The following is a 17,672-nucleotide window of genomic DNA, read 5'->3' as shown; positions in this document are numbered from 1 at the left end:
CACATCTATAGACTAAAATGCAGAAAGATTATTGAAAAGAAAATGAAAGAGTTTGAGAACAGGAATCAAACCTTGGAGATTCAGTGGCAAACTCTGAAGAAAACATTGATTGATTCTGCCAGAGAGGCATGTGGTGAGGTTGTGTGCAAGGATAAAAAAATCGGAACTCCCTGGTGGACACAGGAAGTTAAAGAGGCAGTGAAGGAAAAGAAGAAAGCATATCAAAAGTTCCTGGCAAATAAGTCAGCTTTTACTCTTACAGAATACAGAAACAAATGTAAGAAAGCTAAACAGTGTGTAAAACTAGCTAAACAAAAGTCATGGGAGGACTTTGGCAAGAATATAGAAAATAAATATCAAGAAGGTGGCAAAATATTCTGGAGGTTGTTGAAGAAGCTTAGGAATGGAGGAAAGAGTGCTGTAAAAGGAGTTAGAGATGATAAAGGTGACATGAAAACAGGAGAAAAAGATATCCTTGAAGTATGGAGTAATTACTTTGAAAAACTGCTAAATGAAACGAGCAGTGATGACAGCATAGTGATAAAAAACACTGACCAGGCATGCAGTCAGGAATACATATCCATACTTGAAGAAGAAAAAGCCATCAAAGGCATGAAATGTGGAAAGGCAGCAGGAGTGGATGATATTCGACCAGAAATGCTGAAGTATGGTGGTATAAGAGTCTTACAGTGGCTGCACTGCATAGTTCAGAAAGCCAGGACAGAGGGACAAAGTCCCGATGATTGGAGTAGCGCTCTCATAGTACCCATATATAAAAAGGGAAATAAAACAGAATGTGAGAATTACAGAGGTATTTCCCTACTGAGTGTTCCTGGCAAGATCTATGCAAGTATACTTGAGAAACGGTTGAGAAGAATTGTGGAAGAAAAGCTTGGTGAAGAACAAGCTGGATTCAGGCCAAATAGAGGCTGTCAGGATCAGATCTTCACTTTACGACAAATAGCCGAGAAAGCATGGGAATACAACAAAGATCTGTATTTAAGTTTTGTCGATTTGGAAAAGGCATATGACAAGGTGCCAAGAGAGAAGCTATTCAATACGCTGCAGTTATATGGTGTCAATGGGGCATTATATCAAGCAATACTTAGTCTTTATTTGAGTTGTAAGTCAGCAGTTAGAATTGAAGGAAGTACAGGAAGATGGTTTAATGTTAAATCTGGTGTGAGACAAGGATGTACATTATCCCCTCTGTTATTCATTATCTATATGGATTACATTATGAAGGAATGTGGTATTAAACCGGATATCAAAATTGGAGATGTTAATGTCAGCTCTTTGCTTTATGCAGATGATTTTATACTTCTAAATAAATCCGCTACAAGTCTGCAAGATTCTCTGACTAAATTGAATAGCTGTTGTAATAGATATGGTATGAAGGTCAGCAATAAAAAGACAAAGATAATGAAAATAGGCAGAATCATTGAAAATGTCAACTGTATTGTGAATGGAGAACCTGTGGAACAAGTAAAACATTTCAGCTACTTAGGCACGATTTTTACTGAAGATGGTAAATTAAATATAGAAATAGGCAACAGAATCAGCAAAGCTGGTATGGTGGGAAGTCAATTGAATAAATTCATATGGAATAAGAAAGAAATTAGTCGGAACACTAAATTAGCTGTATATAAGACAGTGTTCAAACCAGTTTTAACTTATGGATCTGAGAGCTTGGTCAGAAGTAAAACACTTGACCAAAGACTAGAGACCACAGATATGAGAGTCCTGAGAAAGATTAGAGGCGTGAACAGATGGCATCAATGGCAATATCATATTAATAATGAGGATATTAGGAAAGAACTTGACATTGTCAGCATCCAGGAATGCGTTAGCAGAGTTAATCTCAGGTGGTATGGTCACTTAAATAGAATGGGAGAGGAAAGATTAGCAAAACAAGTGTTCTCTGCCAGGTTGGCAGGAAAACGACCCAGAGGAAGACCAAGATATAGGTGGATTGATACGATACAAAGTGCCTTAGACGATAGAAATATAAGATCTGATAATGTTGGAGTCTTGACAAGTAACAGAATGATTTGGAGGAAAATTGTAGATAGGAAGTTAGTAATGATGTAATTTTTTCATGTAGTACTGTCATATCCTGTACACCCCTTGAGGTTTCATGGCAGGAATTTGATGATGATAATTATCCAAACAAAAATTAAAATTGAATAAGTAAGTGAAAATTATTGAAATCAAATGGAGACTTAAAAAACCCAACAAATAGCATCAGAATGTTCAAAGGCAGAAGCAATAAAACTATATTGTTGTTCACTTCACCCCTCTTTTATTATTCGTCATTCTGCCGCTACAAATTTAGCGGCAGAATGACGAATAATAAAAGAGGTGTGAAATGAACAACAATATAGTTTTATTGCTTCTGCCTTCTTGCTGTTTTGTCAGATTTGAAGTGAACATGTGTTATCCACATTTAACCAATTGCTTGTTGTTTATTGATTTTCATTATTGAAGGTTTCTTTCCTTCATCGAAGGCTCAGTATATCTTCAGAATTGCTAATTGATACTTGGACAAAGTATGTCCTGAGTTAACCCCAGTATTTATATATTTATATATATTTTTAGAAAAGTTTTTTAATAATGGAAAAGTGGCTTAGAAATGGACTTTGAATAAAAGAGCAAATGAAACAGGTGATGCTAAACCTAATTGTGATACACGTGTTGTAACGGCGAGTAAATCTGATACTATTAAAGTAGAAGAAACAAGCAGTTCAAAGAAAAATTACAGTAGGAAATATAACAGTTCATATTTGGAATTCGAGTTTACTTGGTGTGGAGATGAAAGTGAACAGAAACCTCAATGTGTTTTGTGTTATGGAGTGTTGTCGAACGAGTGCTTGAAACCTGCGAAACTCCGACATTTAGACTAAACATTGTGATGTGAAAAATAAGCCAATTGAATTTTTTCAGTGACACTTAGACATTAAATCATGAGAAAGATATGGTTTCGGCAATGGGTTCCATTAATAGCAAGGCACTGAAAGCATCCTATCTCTTAAGTTTGCACATAGCGAAAACAGGGAAAGCTCATTCTATCAAAGAAAATTTGCTACTTTCAGCTATAAAAGATACAGTAAAAACTATGTTTGGCAACAAGTTACTAAAAGATGTTGATTTGATTCCCCTTTCAAATGACAATATCGGTCGCAGAATTAATGATATGGCAGGTGACGGAGAATCTCAGTTAATCGAAAGAGTTAAAGAAGAGCACTTATTATGCATTAAAAATAGACAAGATGTTACAAATGATGCACAGTTAATATGCTACGTAAGATATGCACATGATAACAACATTCACGGTGATATTCTGTTTTGTAGAAGTTTGCCATCCCGAACAACTGGAGAAGAAATATTTCACACTCTCAATAATTACATAATACACAAAGGGATCCTGTGGGAAAAAAATTTAATAGGCTTCTGTTTGGATGGAGCTCGCTCCCTTATAGGCAGGCATAGTATTGGGTACCATGCATAGGGAAGCGTTAGCCTCCAAAGGAATGCCACCAGAATTTAAAACTGTGCTATACAAACTGTAAAGCTAGTTAATTTTATTAAAGCTCTACCGTTAAATAACAGGTTATTTTCAGTACTCTGCAATGAAATGGGCAGTGAATATATATACAACTTTTACTTCATTCTGAAATTCGCTGGCTCTCTAGGGGCAAAGTACTAACAAGGCTATTTCAATTAAGGGATGAAGTTTTGTTGTTTGTAAATGAAAGTAATTCTGATTTTGCATCACTTCTTGTTGGCAAAGCATGGCTATCAACAATTTCAAAAATTTGAAATTTTTTGAACTAAATTTCTCCCTTCAGGAAAATTCTTTAACTGTTCTTGATGCCTACGACAAAATAAAGGCATTAAAGAAAAGAAACAAAACTAGTGTTGTGCCTTATTTATGTAAAAGACATAACTGTACTAGATTTATTTAAAAGCATAACATTGCATAAAGTGAAGAGCTGATATGAGTATCTCAAATTTTGATGTCAGGTTTACTGTTACTTCTTCATAATATAATGGAAAGTAGCATTAAACCTGACTGGTGGGTGCATTATGTTCACCATCTTTATTACAAGAGCCTCTAGGCAGTTAGGGACTTGTCAACAAATCACCTTAATCCAGTCATCTGCTACTCAGAGAAAAATCTAGCCCTCTCATTCCCTTTCTTGACTGCATTCATTATTCATTCTCAACTTCCATAAATGTTTTCTCTCCTTCCTCCATAAAATGACAAATTCCATCTGCTTGTATCCTATATGGCTCTTTCAGAAGTTTATAGGTCTGTAATATTACCCCCCCCCCCCCCTTTTTGTTTGCTAGCATGTGTGCAGCTCACAAATTCTCAGGCTCTCCTCCTCATCTGTATTCTACCATCTCAATATCATCTTTAACACTTTTGCACCCTCTCCACTGTATTTGCATCACATTAGAAAGCTAGATCTGCCAGCAGTAGTGCAGATCAGGATATATCAAAGCATTATAAAGAAGCAAAATGATATATATCTCTGGAGTGGTCAGTTTCTTCTAGCATTGTCCTGCCAATATAATACACCATTGGATATCTCATTACACCAAAGTGCATAACTTTTCATTTACTGACATTGAACTGATAGCCATTTTCACATGCTCACAATTCCAGCTTATTCAATTCTGCAAGTATAGCATATCTGTTGCATTCCTGATACTCTGCTTATTCTTGCACCAGCAAATAGCTGTATGTTGCCTATTAAATCCTTCTCAATGTCAAGTAATGTAAAGATTAAATAACAGTGGAACAAGGACTGATGTAAACTGCTGATCACTTTAAATTTTGAACTTTCCCTTAGTTAAACCCATTCTGTTCATTACAAAGTTTAGATTCTCTGTCCACTCCAGAGATACTGATAGTTCGATAAGACACATTAGTCTTTGAACTTCTCTTGTGCAATGGGATTATCATACATTCTTTAGGCTTCTGTGGAATCTGCCTTATGTTGAAACTTAAATTATACAACCAGCTCAATGGAACTGCCATTTCAGCTGAATAATTTTAGGCTGTGCTGATGTCCCATCAGTTCCTCTTGCCAAATTCATGTTCAGATTATGCAACAGTTCTGGTGCTGCCACTTCATACACCTGTCTGTTCTTTCAGTGTAGAGATAGCATTGAGCTATACATTGCACATACCAGATTGACAGCTTTTAGCAAAATGAACACTCATTGATCTTCTGCATTTGTCACCTGCATACTATCTGTTTTTCACATTCAAATGTGAAAAAATTTGCATTCTTCTATTTGCAATATAATAAAATTTTTTAGCTTACAAAGCCAGTTTCCTTTAATACTCACACTTAGTATTCTGTACAATAGTTGTAACTTTTCTGATCTGTGCCTTTTATAACAAACTTCATGCTTATGCACACAGTATTGCTTCCATTTCTCTTTCTTGATTTCTTGCTTAATAAGATTGCTCATCCATTTCACTTCCATCCTGTTTGTCTGTTTACTCTAGGGACACAGTGATATTGCATCAGTTATATACACACACAGTAAAATCCCTTTTTTACACTTTCCGGGGGACTGATGGAAAAAAAGTGTAAAGCAGGAAATGCAAGGGTGTAGTCGGGCTAGGGTGTGTGCCAAGGCCATGCCCTGGTACTTTTTTAAAACTATCAAAAAATTTTATTAAATTCATTATAATAAATTATAATAATGAGACTTATAATGCATTTCCAGCTTTGCTCAAAAAATAGCAGCTTGCCGCTCTTGTCATTTTCGTTTTAGAAAAAAAGGCAATGACCTGCGTCTGTGTTCGGTTTCAAAACCAAAGAAAACTGACAATATTGTACCCCCACCCAATGCTACATCGTTGTTGGTCGTTTGTCATCCCTACACCCCTAACAAGTTTAATGGAACTGACAAGTTAAAATGTGTAGTGTGCTCTGTGAAACTGTGTCCTCGCTATAGTTTGCTATGTGGTGTTGGAGAAAGTATTTTAAAAAGAAAAGTGTAATAGTGTATCATAGTGCATCAACAACATGAAGAGAGCTGATGAAAACAAATTAACCAATTACTTCTCAAAACTTAAAAAGAATGAAAACTATAGTACAAGTTCGGAATACGATGCAAAATTTCTGCCGAAAATTAAGAACAATGAGTGCGAGCATGTTCCTTCTTCGATGCCTTCAGAAAAACTGGAAATGCAAGATAATTTCTGCAATGTTGCGAGTGTATCTTCAGCTATCACAGACATCAAGAACATGCAGATAATGCAATTGACACTAATTATGTAAATATAGAATACCTGGCAGTATGGTTAGATCAGCAGTGGCTTGAGCGCAAGGGCAAACATAAGTGGCTCATAGCAAAGAATGGATATTTTGGTTGTAATGATTGTTCATCAGTAGGGTACTTAGGACTTCACAAAACTCAGGGATTATCTCTCTGAGATTTTGTTAAAACTAAAATTTCTGCCCAGAAATTTTAGTTGAGCAAAATCTCAGAAAGTTTAACATTGCAACAAAAAGAGCATCATATCAGTGCAACAGAAAAGAATTTTAACACTGCTTATCACTTGGTTAAGAATGATCGACCATTCAGTGACCATGAAGATTTAATTCAATTGCAAAAGAAACAGCAATAATAATAATAATGCCCCACGTTTTGCTCTGGATCTTTGTTTCTCTGACACTATTTCTTTTAGGACTAAAAGAAATAGTGTCACATTAAAAAAAGGCTAAAAGATGACTTACTGCTAGTATGTGACTCTACATACTAGATTACAAAATTTAATAACTGAAAATAAATGAATTTACAATTACTTACATTTATCTATTTAAAAAAATCTTTAATTGTTGATTGTTTTTTTTTTTGCACTCTTAAGTTCCACCTGCCTCTCCACAGTATATAAGGCATTAAATGCCCCATCGTCTCCTGATGCACTTTCAATATCATCATCAACAACAACCATGGGTCCAATGCCCGTAGGTGTCTGCTGCCATCTTGATATGAGTCTTCCATTGCATTCTATTTTGTGCAAGATGACTCAGTTTGTGTATAGAGTTTCTGCACCATTTGATGATGTCATCGCCCCATTCTTTGTTTCATCTTCCTCTTTTGTTCTTTCCTTCAATCATTCCAAACAGCAACAGTTTTAATTTTCTCTCATCATTCATTCTACATATATGGCCAAATAGACGTAGTTTCTTTTTGATTATTTTCTGGATCAGGTTTTCTTTTGGTTGTATTCGTCTGTAGATTTCCTCATTGTTCACTTTCTGTATCCAGCTTATTCTCAAGATCCTTCTATAGCACTTCCTCTCAAATGCCAATATCCTCCTTTCAGATTCTCTCAGGAGTACCCAGACCTTGCATCCATAGAGCATGCTGCTGAAGATACAGGTTTCTACAATGTGCAGTTTAGTTTGCATCTTTATAGCTCGGCTCTTCCATATTTTGTCCATGACTTTTAAAATAGTTGTTGCTCTGGCTATTCTAATTTTTATCTCTTTTTTGTGGTCCAAGATATGTGAAGTGTTTCACATTTTCTTTTTCCTTCTGCGTATAGTGTTTGCAGTGTCTGTTCCAGTCTTGCTACATCTTCTTCTTCAATCAGGACGATATCATCTGCAAAGCAGAGGTAGTTTATTCTCATGCCATTTATTGAAATGCCTCCACCTTCTTTAATCTTATCTAGTGTTCTTCCCAGATGTGTGATGAAGATGATTGGTGATATTGGGTCCCCTTGACTAGTGGCAAACCAATCTCCAGTCTCACCTGCTATTCTGATTTTTGCTTGTGCTTGGCTGTTTATATCTTTCTGCAGGCAGATCAATTTATTGTCCACACCATAGGATTCCAAGGCAGCCCATGTTATATTTTGGTCAATATTATCAAATGCTTTTTGGAAGTCCGCAGAACAGCAATATATCTTTTTGTTCTTTCTTTGAGCTTTCGCTGCTAATAGTCTTAGTGTGAGTATTTGTTGCACTGTACTTCGATCGTGTCGATATCTGGCTTGCTCATCCAGAAGATGTGCCTCCATATGCCCCTTCAGGCGTTCTGTTAATATTTTCATCAGCACTTTGCCAAGATGACTCATTAATGCAATAGTTCTGTGATTGGTGCATTCTACAGAAGTTGTTCTTCATAAGAAAGGCAACTAAGACCAATTTTTTCCGCTCTTCGGGAGCATACCCTGATCTCTATTTTCATTACATAGCTTATGTATTTCTTTTACAACTGATTCTCACCCATATTTTAGCATCTCACTTATTATGTTGTCATTTCCAGGACTTGTTGTTCTTGAGATGTTTTATAGCCTTATTCACCTCCTCTTCCAAGATGTCATTTTCAAAGATCTCTGCTGATGGAGAGATTGCTTTTAGTTCTTTGATTACTTCTGTTGCAGTATCATTTAATTGATTTTTATATAGTTCGCTGCAATATCTTGTCCACTTGCAATATATCTCCTCAAAACAGTTATACTGTTTTGAGGCAGTATGGTAACTTTAATGGAAGTTAGAGATAACTTCCATTAAAGTTACAGTATGGTAACTTTAATGGAAGTTAGAGATAACTTGGTAGGTTCTTGATCAGTCTTCTTCAACCACTTCTTCACCAAGATGGTAGGAAAGGATGTCTTCTACACTTGGTACCATTGATGTGATCACATCAACATAGTCTTGAAATGAGGAAGACTCATCCATCACATACCAGTTGTTGGGTTCTGACATATCTTCTTCTTCTTCCTCCTGTTGTTGTTCCTCCTCTTCACTGCAGCGCTGCAAGCTAGTGAAGCGATATTTCACGAACTGTGGTTTATTCACTGATATCTAATATTCATCGGTAACAACTGTTACTTGGTAGAAGTGTGAATGTGATTTCACAATTTGTGTATGATCCTTGTTCACAATTTCAATACAGCACTGTGAATGTGAAATCACATCGCAACACGTTACGGGTGCAACGAGCTATTGACAGTTTAAAATTACTGATATGAAAACTTCACAGTATCAGTTTGTACTGTGATGGAAAAATCACGGTATCGCTCATCACTGCTGCAAACGTGCAAGTCACCGTGATGACGGAAACGAAATTACAGCTGAAAGCAACGTCATCTGGGAATAGAAATGCGCAGATTTCCGCAGAAATCGATTTGAAAATCAGTGTTGCCACCCAAGAAAAAACCAGAAATCACGGGAAATAACATCCACATCAAGTTGTTAATGATGGGAAAACAATGCATCGTAAGAATAGGCCTTAAGATGGGACCAACGGAAAATGACGTAAATTGCAGGAACGTAAAAATGGGGTTTTACTGTGTTTTTTTTTTTTTTTTTTTTTTTTTTTTTTTTTTTTTTTTTTTTTCATGCACTGTTATCCTTCCCATCTGCAACCAATACAATAGGATTGCACCTGATATTCTGCTCAGGTGGTCATAATTTCTTGCTTTGAAGTTCAGTATATAATCTTTTCTAAATGGAATATCCATACAGTTCACTACTTTTCAGTCAGTACATTATGATCACCATTGTCTCTGTTTGGTGGCAGTTAGTTACATCTGATTATTGTATGCCAGAGAAGGTTTCTGTAAACCTTGTTCAGGTTTACAGAAACCTGATGTAAACCCCATGATGATTGTTTAGTACCCATTAAGTGATGCATTTCATCACTAGTGCTGATTAACAGTATTGGTATTAACAACCCACCCTGTATATGGCCTTAAGACTATGTCACACCATATAGATTCAAACTCACCTGCTACCTATAAAACTTAACTAATATTGCAAATCTTTCCGTCTTTACTGGAAATAAGTTATCTGTTGTTCCTAGTATTGCACCTCTCCAAACTTCTCCTTCCTAGTAAAAACAGAGTAAAAATACTGTAGCATTTATACTCAATACCAGTTAGTACATCTGCTTCTGAGGCTACAAACAGCATATTTAGTAAGGTAACAAACTCAGCCAATTTGTTCCCGATACTCTTGGAATTTGTGTATAGATATAAGTGCCCTCCATATACTCACCTCTGTAGTCTACATGATCCAGATGGAAAACTTTCAGATCCCTGTTTATATCTGCAAATGAACATCCTTACATGTACTTAATCTTTAGAAACATCCTTGCAAACATCTGTCTGAACAGACTTGGGTTGGGTTCAGACTGTTATACAGTCTGAATTCAGCAAACATGTAATCATCCTTTCATCATAATCAATCCCATGATTATGCATATTAATATAATATAGTTGCATAACTTTTATGCACATATCTTGTTTCTTTGACTCTATTTGAAGTCTCATACCAATTTCTCAGACTCCTGATACGAAACAGCTCAAGTGCAGCCTGTCCCTCATATATATAAATTCATTCTGCCTTCAAACTTGCAACCATGCTTCCTACAGAGAAAACACATATAATCATATGCCATCATGATCCTTTTTTAATTCCAAGTTTGACGTCTAGGTAATATACTATTTTCATTTTCTCACTCTTCACTTCAGGTGTTTTCAATGAAATAGCTGGTCTGATCAGAGGTGGATAATTTTTTTCCTTCTGGAAACTAGTTATTCATCCTCAAAACAAGCAAACTGGCTAGAAAAACACACATAGTATACAGACAGAACACTTTGGGAATGAGGATTAACCAACCTCTTCCATCAAATATAGTTTTTAATACCTGTGCATAAATCACACAGGCAATTTACTCTTCACTGTCACTTCATTTCATATCTTCCTATGCTGTATTTATCATCTGTTCAATCTTCATTCTTACCAGAACTACCATCTCTTTTCTTTTCTGCTTTTCAGTTACATTCATTAGATTTTAGCACCCAGAAAACTTGAAGAAAGTTATCAATTGCAGAATGTGGAGAAATAACGAATGACATCCACAGAAGAAAGTATATCATATGATATGCTTTCTTCTGTGGTACGATATGAAATATTATATTATATGATATCATATGGCATACCATATTATATTATATCATATCATATGAAAAACAAATTGAGATAGTTGTTGGAGTGAGTCTGAGAGAGAGGAGGAGGTTTATTGATTAATCAAACTGCCTTCCTTGAAAGGCAGTGTGACTAATCAATAAGCCTCCTCACATTTTTAAGAGATTAAACATTCTCACATCTTTAGTTTTTTGATGCACCATCCCAAATGTGAGAAATTCTAAAGTGAGGCATACTTGGGATTTGTATAGTGTTAGCATTTTTACAGGTGAGAAGTAGTCTTTAGCCCTCCCTCTCCAGGCATGGCAGAGTATGTGGCAGCAGGAGTATGTGCCAGCTGATCAGGAAGCCTCCTTGCTCATTACAGACAGGTTTGGGCTTGTGCACTAACTGACATATGGCCTGTAGCACCACCATTTTAACTGATGTACCCTTGAATTGGAAGAAGTTATGGATCTTCATGGCCCTGAAGGGAGAAAAAAGAGAGGAGGGAAACAGAATCCTTGCTCTAGAGACCCAACATGCATTTGCCACTTCAGACCTCCAATAAGCCAGTTGGAGGTATTTCACACTGGGCAAAGTGAGAGCCTGTGTAGCTCAGTGGATGTTGCGTTTGCACACTAAGGCGCTTGGCCACACGTAGGAAGACTTGATTTCGAGTCTAGTCAGCGATTAGAGGAAATTTTTCTAAGCCATTTTTCAGCCGGTTCCTGAGTTAGTCGATCTCTGGCACGGGCAAACAGGTTTTTTGTCCTGTAAACTCAAGAAAATCAACCGTAGAACCCACGTTATTTCAGACATTAAATACGACTGTTAGGGACCACGAGATGGCGGCACTTGTTGAGCTGTCTCTCTCTTCACTGCTTGCCACTTAATTAGTGATATCCTTGGCCCAGCTATCTCTGATTGTGTACCAGTGGATATTGAACTGCCCACTTAGTCTCCAAAAGTTAGATAGGGCTAAAAACGGCCTTGCCTACTCCCTATATACGGGAATAAAAAGGCGTTAGCTGATGAAGTGAGAAACACTAGGTTGAAGAACATCTAACTAATGTCCAGTTGGCATTTCTGCAAGTAGGAAGGTATTCCTTTCTAGTGGGAAAACCTGCTGGTTATGCCAGAGCCCTTTTTTGCAAACAGGACACACCATGGAAAGGCAGAGTTGACTTGACAGAGAGAGGCTGCAGATGTAACTCAACACAGAAAAAGTTTTTCTTTGCTTGAGGTCTGGATCATAGGTAAGGGAAAGTGAAGTGAGGTCTTCTGTTTGAGAAAGAAGATGGAAATGTGTTTTGGACAGTGAGAATTAGTTATGAAAGATTTTGAAACTGTCAGTATTTGAGTCATTACAAGACTTCAGATGAAGAGCCAGATTGAAGTATATTGACAAACTTGTTAATGACTTCAAGTCAATGAGAGGCTTGTCAGAAGTATGGAGACCTGGTGTACTCTGCACTGAAATGTTATATTTGTCAACCCAAACATACTCCCCCCAGGAAGCCCAAGGATTCATTAAGAGATGGCATTTAGGCACTCATGCCTAAATATGTATTACTCTTTAATAAATACATTAACTTAAGTGATAACATGCCATGAAGAACCTGGGCCTCATTTATTTTTTAATAATCTGATTCACACATGAAAGGCCACAAGACCTATAGCACACTATTGGTCTTGTGCTGTGTGTGGAGTCTGTTCACATTTTGCTTGAAAAGTTGAGAGTTGTAATCTTTGGGGTAGGCAGAGTCAGGGAGATTGTTTCAAAGGACAGAAGTAGATGGAATAAAAGAGGAGACAGTGAAGTTGGTCAAGTGAGTTTTAAGATGGGCTGTAAAAGAGTGTTGATTAGCAGTGACTCTTGTTTTAATAATTTTGGAGGTGAGTAGAGGAATAATAGTGGCCAATTCATCAGAGCACTATGAAAGTATCTGTAGAAGACAATGCAGAAACTGAACGTCTGTGAGAGAGGGATCATTAATTAGCCAGATTGCCTCTTCTGGAGTGTTGATAGAATTGAGCAATCTTAGAGAGGATTTTGATGCACCATCTCAAGTATGGGAGCAACATTCCATGGCTGGGTGAATTTGGGCTTTGCATAGAGTTAGTAGATGTGAAGTAGTGTCTTGTGGGAAAAAGTACACCAAGTTTTTTTTTGGCAGGTGCAGAAGCTATAGTTGAAATAGGGTTGTGCCAAGAAAGATCGAAGGTGCAAGTCAGTCTAAGAAGAGAAATTGAATTGTATTTGGATATCTCAGTAAATGGGGGGGGGGGGGATGAAAACGAGCTCTTTCTTTCGAGAGATCAGGCTGAACTGAGTTTTGGTTGCATTGAAATTTACAAAGTTGTCGTTGCCTAACTGGGAATATAGGTTAGGAGATCTGAGTCCAGGGTCGTGGTAGATCTTGCGGATTCTAATACTTGAGCACTAACAAGTTTGTCGAATGAAAAGGAAGAATGGAATGTACTGTTGTCAGAAAGCTATGGATAGGATTGGAAGTTTGTGAGAGCAGGTCATTTATATACAAGTGAAAGAACAGTATTGCATGGTGGGGAAATCTGAGGAGAGTGAGCTGTCCACCAAGATACATAGTGGGTGACCAGTGAGAAGTTGGCAATCCAGTTGCAGAGTGGAGAAGGTAGACCATGGGATTGCAGTTTGGTGAGTAGGCACCTATGCCAAACCCAGTCAGATGCTTTTGAAATGTCGAGGGCAACCATGTGAGTTTATCCAAATTTCTTCATGGTTTGAGTCCATAGGTGGGTGGTGATAGCAAGATGATCAGCTGTAGATTGCGAGTGGCCAAATCCATACTGCTGGTTACTGATTAGTGACCTTCTCCATAATTTTTGAGAGAACAGAAGTAACAGCAATTGGATGATAGTTCATTGGTTGACTTTCATCACCTTTCTTTGGGATGAGCTGGATGTGGACCTGTTTGCATGTTGGGTAGATGCAAGTTGACTACTCTTTTTCAGGTTATCTTGGAAGTAGCAGAATAAGCTACATTTTTGGCTTTTCTTACCATTCGTACTATAGGCTTATGCTGCATAAAATAGTTGGGAAAATTCCCATGTTATTCCTCTTAAAAAACTATTATTTATGTGACTAATTTAGCCTGTTTCCATTTAGGAGTGTCCCCTTATTTTAAATACATTGGCTTTTTACTCTAGAATTTTTTAGGGCATTATAAGTGTATTTTAGAGATAAATATATGCAGACTAATAGAGGAAGAAATGTTGCACATGCCATGTTGGGATGTCTTCGTTCTCCATACTTCTGCTCTTAAGTCGATAAAGGGGGATTAGGAAATGTGGGGGGGTTGTTTGAGGCAAGGTGGGAAGATTAAATTAGAATTATATCCACATATGGTGTAGTGTCTTAATGACACCATATTGTTGTGAGGAAGGGTGGTGGGATTGTTGCTGAATGTATCTGCCTGTATGGGTGGGTTTTCTATAGACTGAGAAAACCAAGGTTCCATCAGGCTGGCAGGTGACTAGTATGTCTAAGAAAGGAAGGCAGTTGTTTTTTTTTCTTCTTCCAAGGTGAATTTGATTCTGGGGTGTTGGTTGTTTAAGTGTGTTAGGAAGGAGAGGAGTGCATTATCAGAATTACAGAACACAAGGACTACATCTGGTTTCACCAATACAGCCACTCTGGTCTTGTAGACCATGCTCTGGATACCCGCCATAGAATACGGTGGAAGAAAGCCACAATCATTCACCGTAGTAAATGCAAGTACGAAAGGCTTTTCATGGAATCAGCCTCAGCCCTAAGAAACAATCCAAACCTCAACAAATTTGGCTGCATGAGACTGCCTCAAATTTGGAAAACCTACATCAGAAGACCTCAAACCAATTGCCCAAGAATACCAACATTGCCCACTAGGGGGCACCAGTAGGGCTTTAGGAGAAAGAATAACTTCCTGCTTCGTCCTCATTTACTGTTTGCTGTGCCTGTGTGCACGTGTCTTGCTCACAAGTTCCTGTTGAAAATGGCAACGTGATGTTGCCGAAATATTGGATGTATTAAAAAGTTATTTTAATGTATATCCTAGTTACGTTGTTATTTCCCTAAACTATTTAGTAATAATGCATAACCAACGTCTAAGCCTTTCCACTAGAATTATAATTGGTAGAGATTATTATCCTGCATACAGTGAATGTGCTGAGTTTACCTTTGCACTTTCAAGCTGGTACTTGAAATAATTTTAATGAAATTCTACAAAAATATTAAAATGTTTTGATATTTTAAAATTATTGCTGTATTCATTGTTTTGTATACAGCAATAATTTTTTTTATAAATACCAAGCTGTTTTAATTTTTCTATAACTATTTTGCCAAATGCTTTCGTTTACCAACATCTTATATTTGCATCATTCAGTGATGCAAACTCACATTAAGTTGCTAAACCTTACTCTAGACCAATCCTTAATATTATTAAACAACAATGACCCAATGGCTCTGATGTACTACTGGTCATCTACCTATGCAGTCATAGACATCACATTATAATATTAGTAAGCTGCGTTCTTATTCACATCACAAGTAATTTGAAGTTAGCTTATATGTAGAATCATGTTAAATGCCTGGGTAGAATTTAGAAAGTATTATAGTATATCTATCCCTTCTATTGCCACATTTTGTAGAAATGTGAGTGGATTGCTAGATATCTTCCTTTAGCAAATGTCATTCTCCATAGAGGATCATAGTCCTATCTTGGCCATCTTTTGGATGTAATTCTTAAAGCTTTTCCCATTACCTTGATGACCAGTATAGATACTAATTTATTTATAATTTTCTAGATCAGTCCTAGCTCTATGCTAATATAATGATTATCTTGCCCATTCCCCTTATTAGGATTCACATGTACAAGTTGAACAACCAGGCCAGGAGCATTTGTCGACTCCCTTGCACATTCCTTTAGTACCTATGCTGATATCCTATCCAGTTTATCTCTTTGTTGTAATCAAGCTCTTGAGATAGCTTTAATGCCTTTAACTCTTCTACCTGTATTCTTCCTCTCTTTCCATCTATAACTAGTGAGCAACTAGTAAATAACTACTAAATTGAACACTTAACATCCCAGCTATTTCTAGTTATCTGACACTTTCCTGCCATTCTAATTCACTTATTATTTGCTACCTGATAAAATTCTCATAGATTTACCTTGGTCTGTTTGGCTAACATCTTCATAATCAGATTGCACCTTCATCCCCATGTATCTCTCTCCTGGCCTGCTCTTTATACTGCACCTGAATCTCATCAAAATGTTATTTATCCATTTTGGTCTCATTCAGTTCATTTTTATAACTCTGGGGGGGTGCAGTCAGATGAGTTCCTTCACAAATCCTTTGATCACTTTCCATGCACTATTGATTGCTATGGCACTGTTGCAGGGTGCCTTCATATCGTATAATCACCTGCTTATAATAGTTCCATATATATTCTCTTTTCTTAGTCAATTATTATACATTGTCACTTTATTTATAGATGGATTCTTACATTATTATTGGATCCAGTGTCTTTGTGCATAGTCTTTTCCATCACATGCTACTTAAAGTGATATCTTAGTAACTAAATTAATTAGCATTTGTTCTCATTAATCAGTTATTCTTAGTGATTCTATATGCATTGTTTCTTCATTATATGAATGGCTAGTATATTATTTTGACTCTTTATGTGTTATGTGTATAAATCTTTAGTAGTATGATTAAATTCCCTTTTTAACTTTATAGGATGTTACTATAACAAATGATGGAGCAACAATCCTGAAATTGTTAGAGGTAGAGCATCCTGCTGCTAAAGTTTTAGTTGAATTGGCAGAGCTTCAGGATCAAGAAGTAGGAGATGGAACAACTTCAGTGGTATCTATCTTTAAATCTGTTCATTATAAGCACATCCTGTATTATATTATAATATACTGGGTAACGTACAAGTTTCATTTTTATGCTAATGAAAATTTTTGCAAATGTTTAGTTGTCTTCTAACTACTTTGTAGAAATCATTATGGTAGCTTTTCTTGCATTATGGAAATATATCAGGCATGTTTTTGTTACAACAATAAATGTATATTGTTGTATTGTTTTATATATGAAGCTTGATTGCTCCAACTATGTTATTTCTCTCATGTATATCCAACCTGTATATTAAAGTCAGTCTTTAAGTAAGATGATGAATTATTGATTTACTTTAGTTGGCTAGAATATTTCAGAGTTGTATCCATGATGGTGCGTTGATTTCAAAAATCGGCATTTTGTGTATATATTCAAAGCATGAAGCTCAATTATAATAATAATAATAAAACATTTACTGTAAATATATAAATAGTTACAATTCTCTATAATAAATGATTCTCTCTAAGGATATCTGACATTCTTTTTCTCTATAAAATTACAGTTAGTAAATTAATTTCTATTCTATATATCTAAATTATTTAATATATACAAATAATTAAATAACCATTCTAGAATTACTCTATATGAGCTCAAAGAAAATTCTTTGATTCTCTGATTCTAAGGAAATAACATCAAATGCTTTACAAAAGACTGACCATAGCATTCATCTGAAAGTTTTGTAGTTTCACTTGCCTATATGAAAACTTCATTTGCAGTATTTATTTTATTGCTTTTACTCATTCATACATTCTGCCTTATATCTTAAATTCCTTAGAATAAATTCAAAGGCTTCACTTAACT

The 17,672-nt window shown here is 36.3% G+C and overlaps 1 protein-coding gene across 1 annotated transcript in view; it reads left to right on the top strand.

The window, feature by feature from the left end:
• CCT1 (chaperonin containing TCP1 subunit 1) overlaps positions 1-17,672 on the top strand; it is a 151,027-nt gene that overhangs the window by 39,013 nt on the left and 94,342 nt on the right. Inside the window, exon 3 of the mRNA XM_090410855.1 lies at positions 16,713-16,841. Within this exon, the coding sequence (XP_090266981.1) occupies positions 16,713-16,841 (129 nt within the window). The remainder of the gene's footprint in view (positions 1-16,712; positions 16,842-17,672) is intronic.

The sequence above is a fragment of the Typopeltis vanoorti genome, chromosome 21 (genome assembly GCF_054136105.1).
Source record: "Typopeltis vanoorti isolate ZY-2024b chromosome 21, IOZ_Tvanoo_1.0, whole genome shotgun sequence".
Classification (NCBI taxonomy): Eukaryota; Metazoa; Arthropoda; class Arachnida; order Uropygi; family Thelyphonidae; genus Typopeltis; species Typopeltis vanoorti.
The sequence above is the reverse complement of the archived record's forward strand: the minus strand, read 5'-3'. Positions and strand labels throughout refer to the sequence as shown.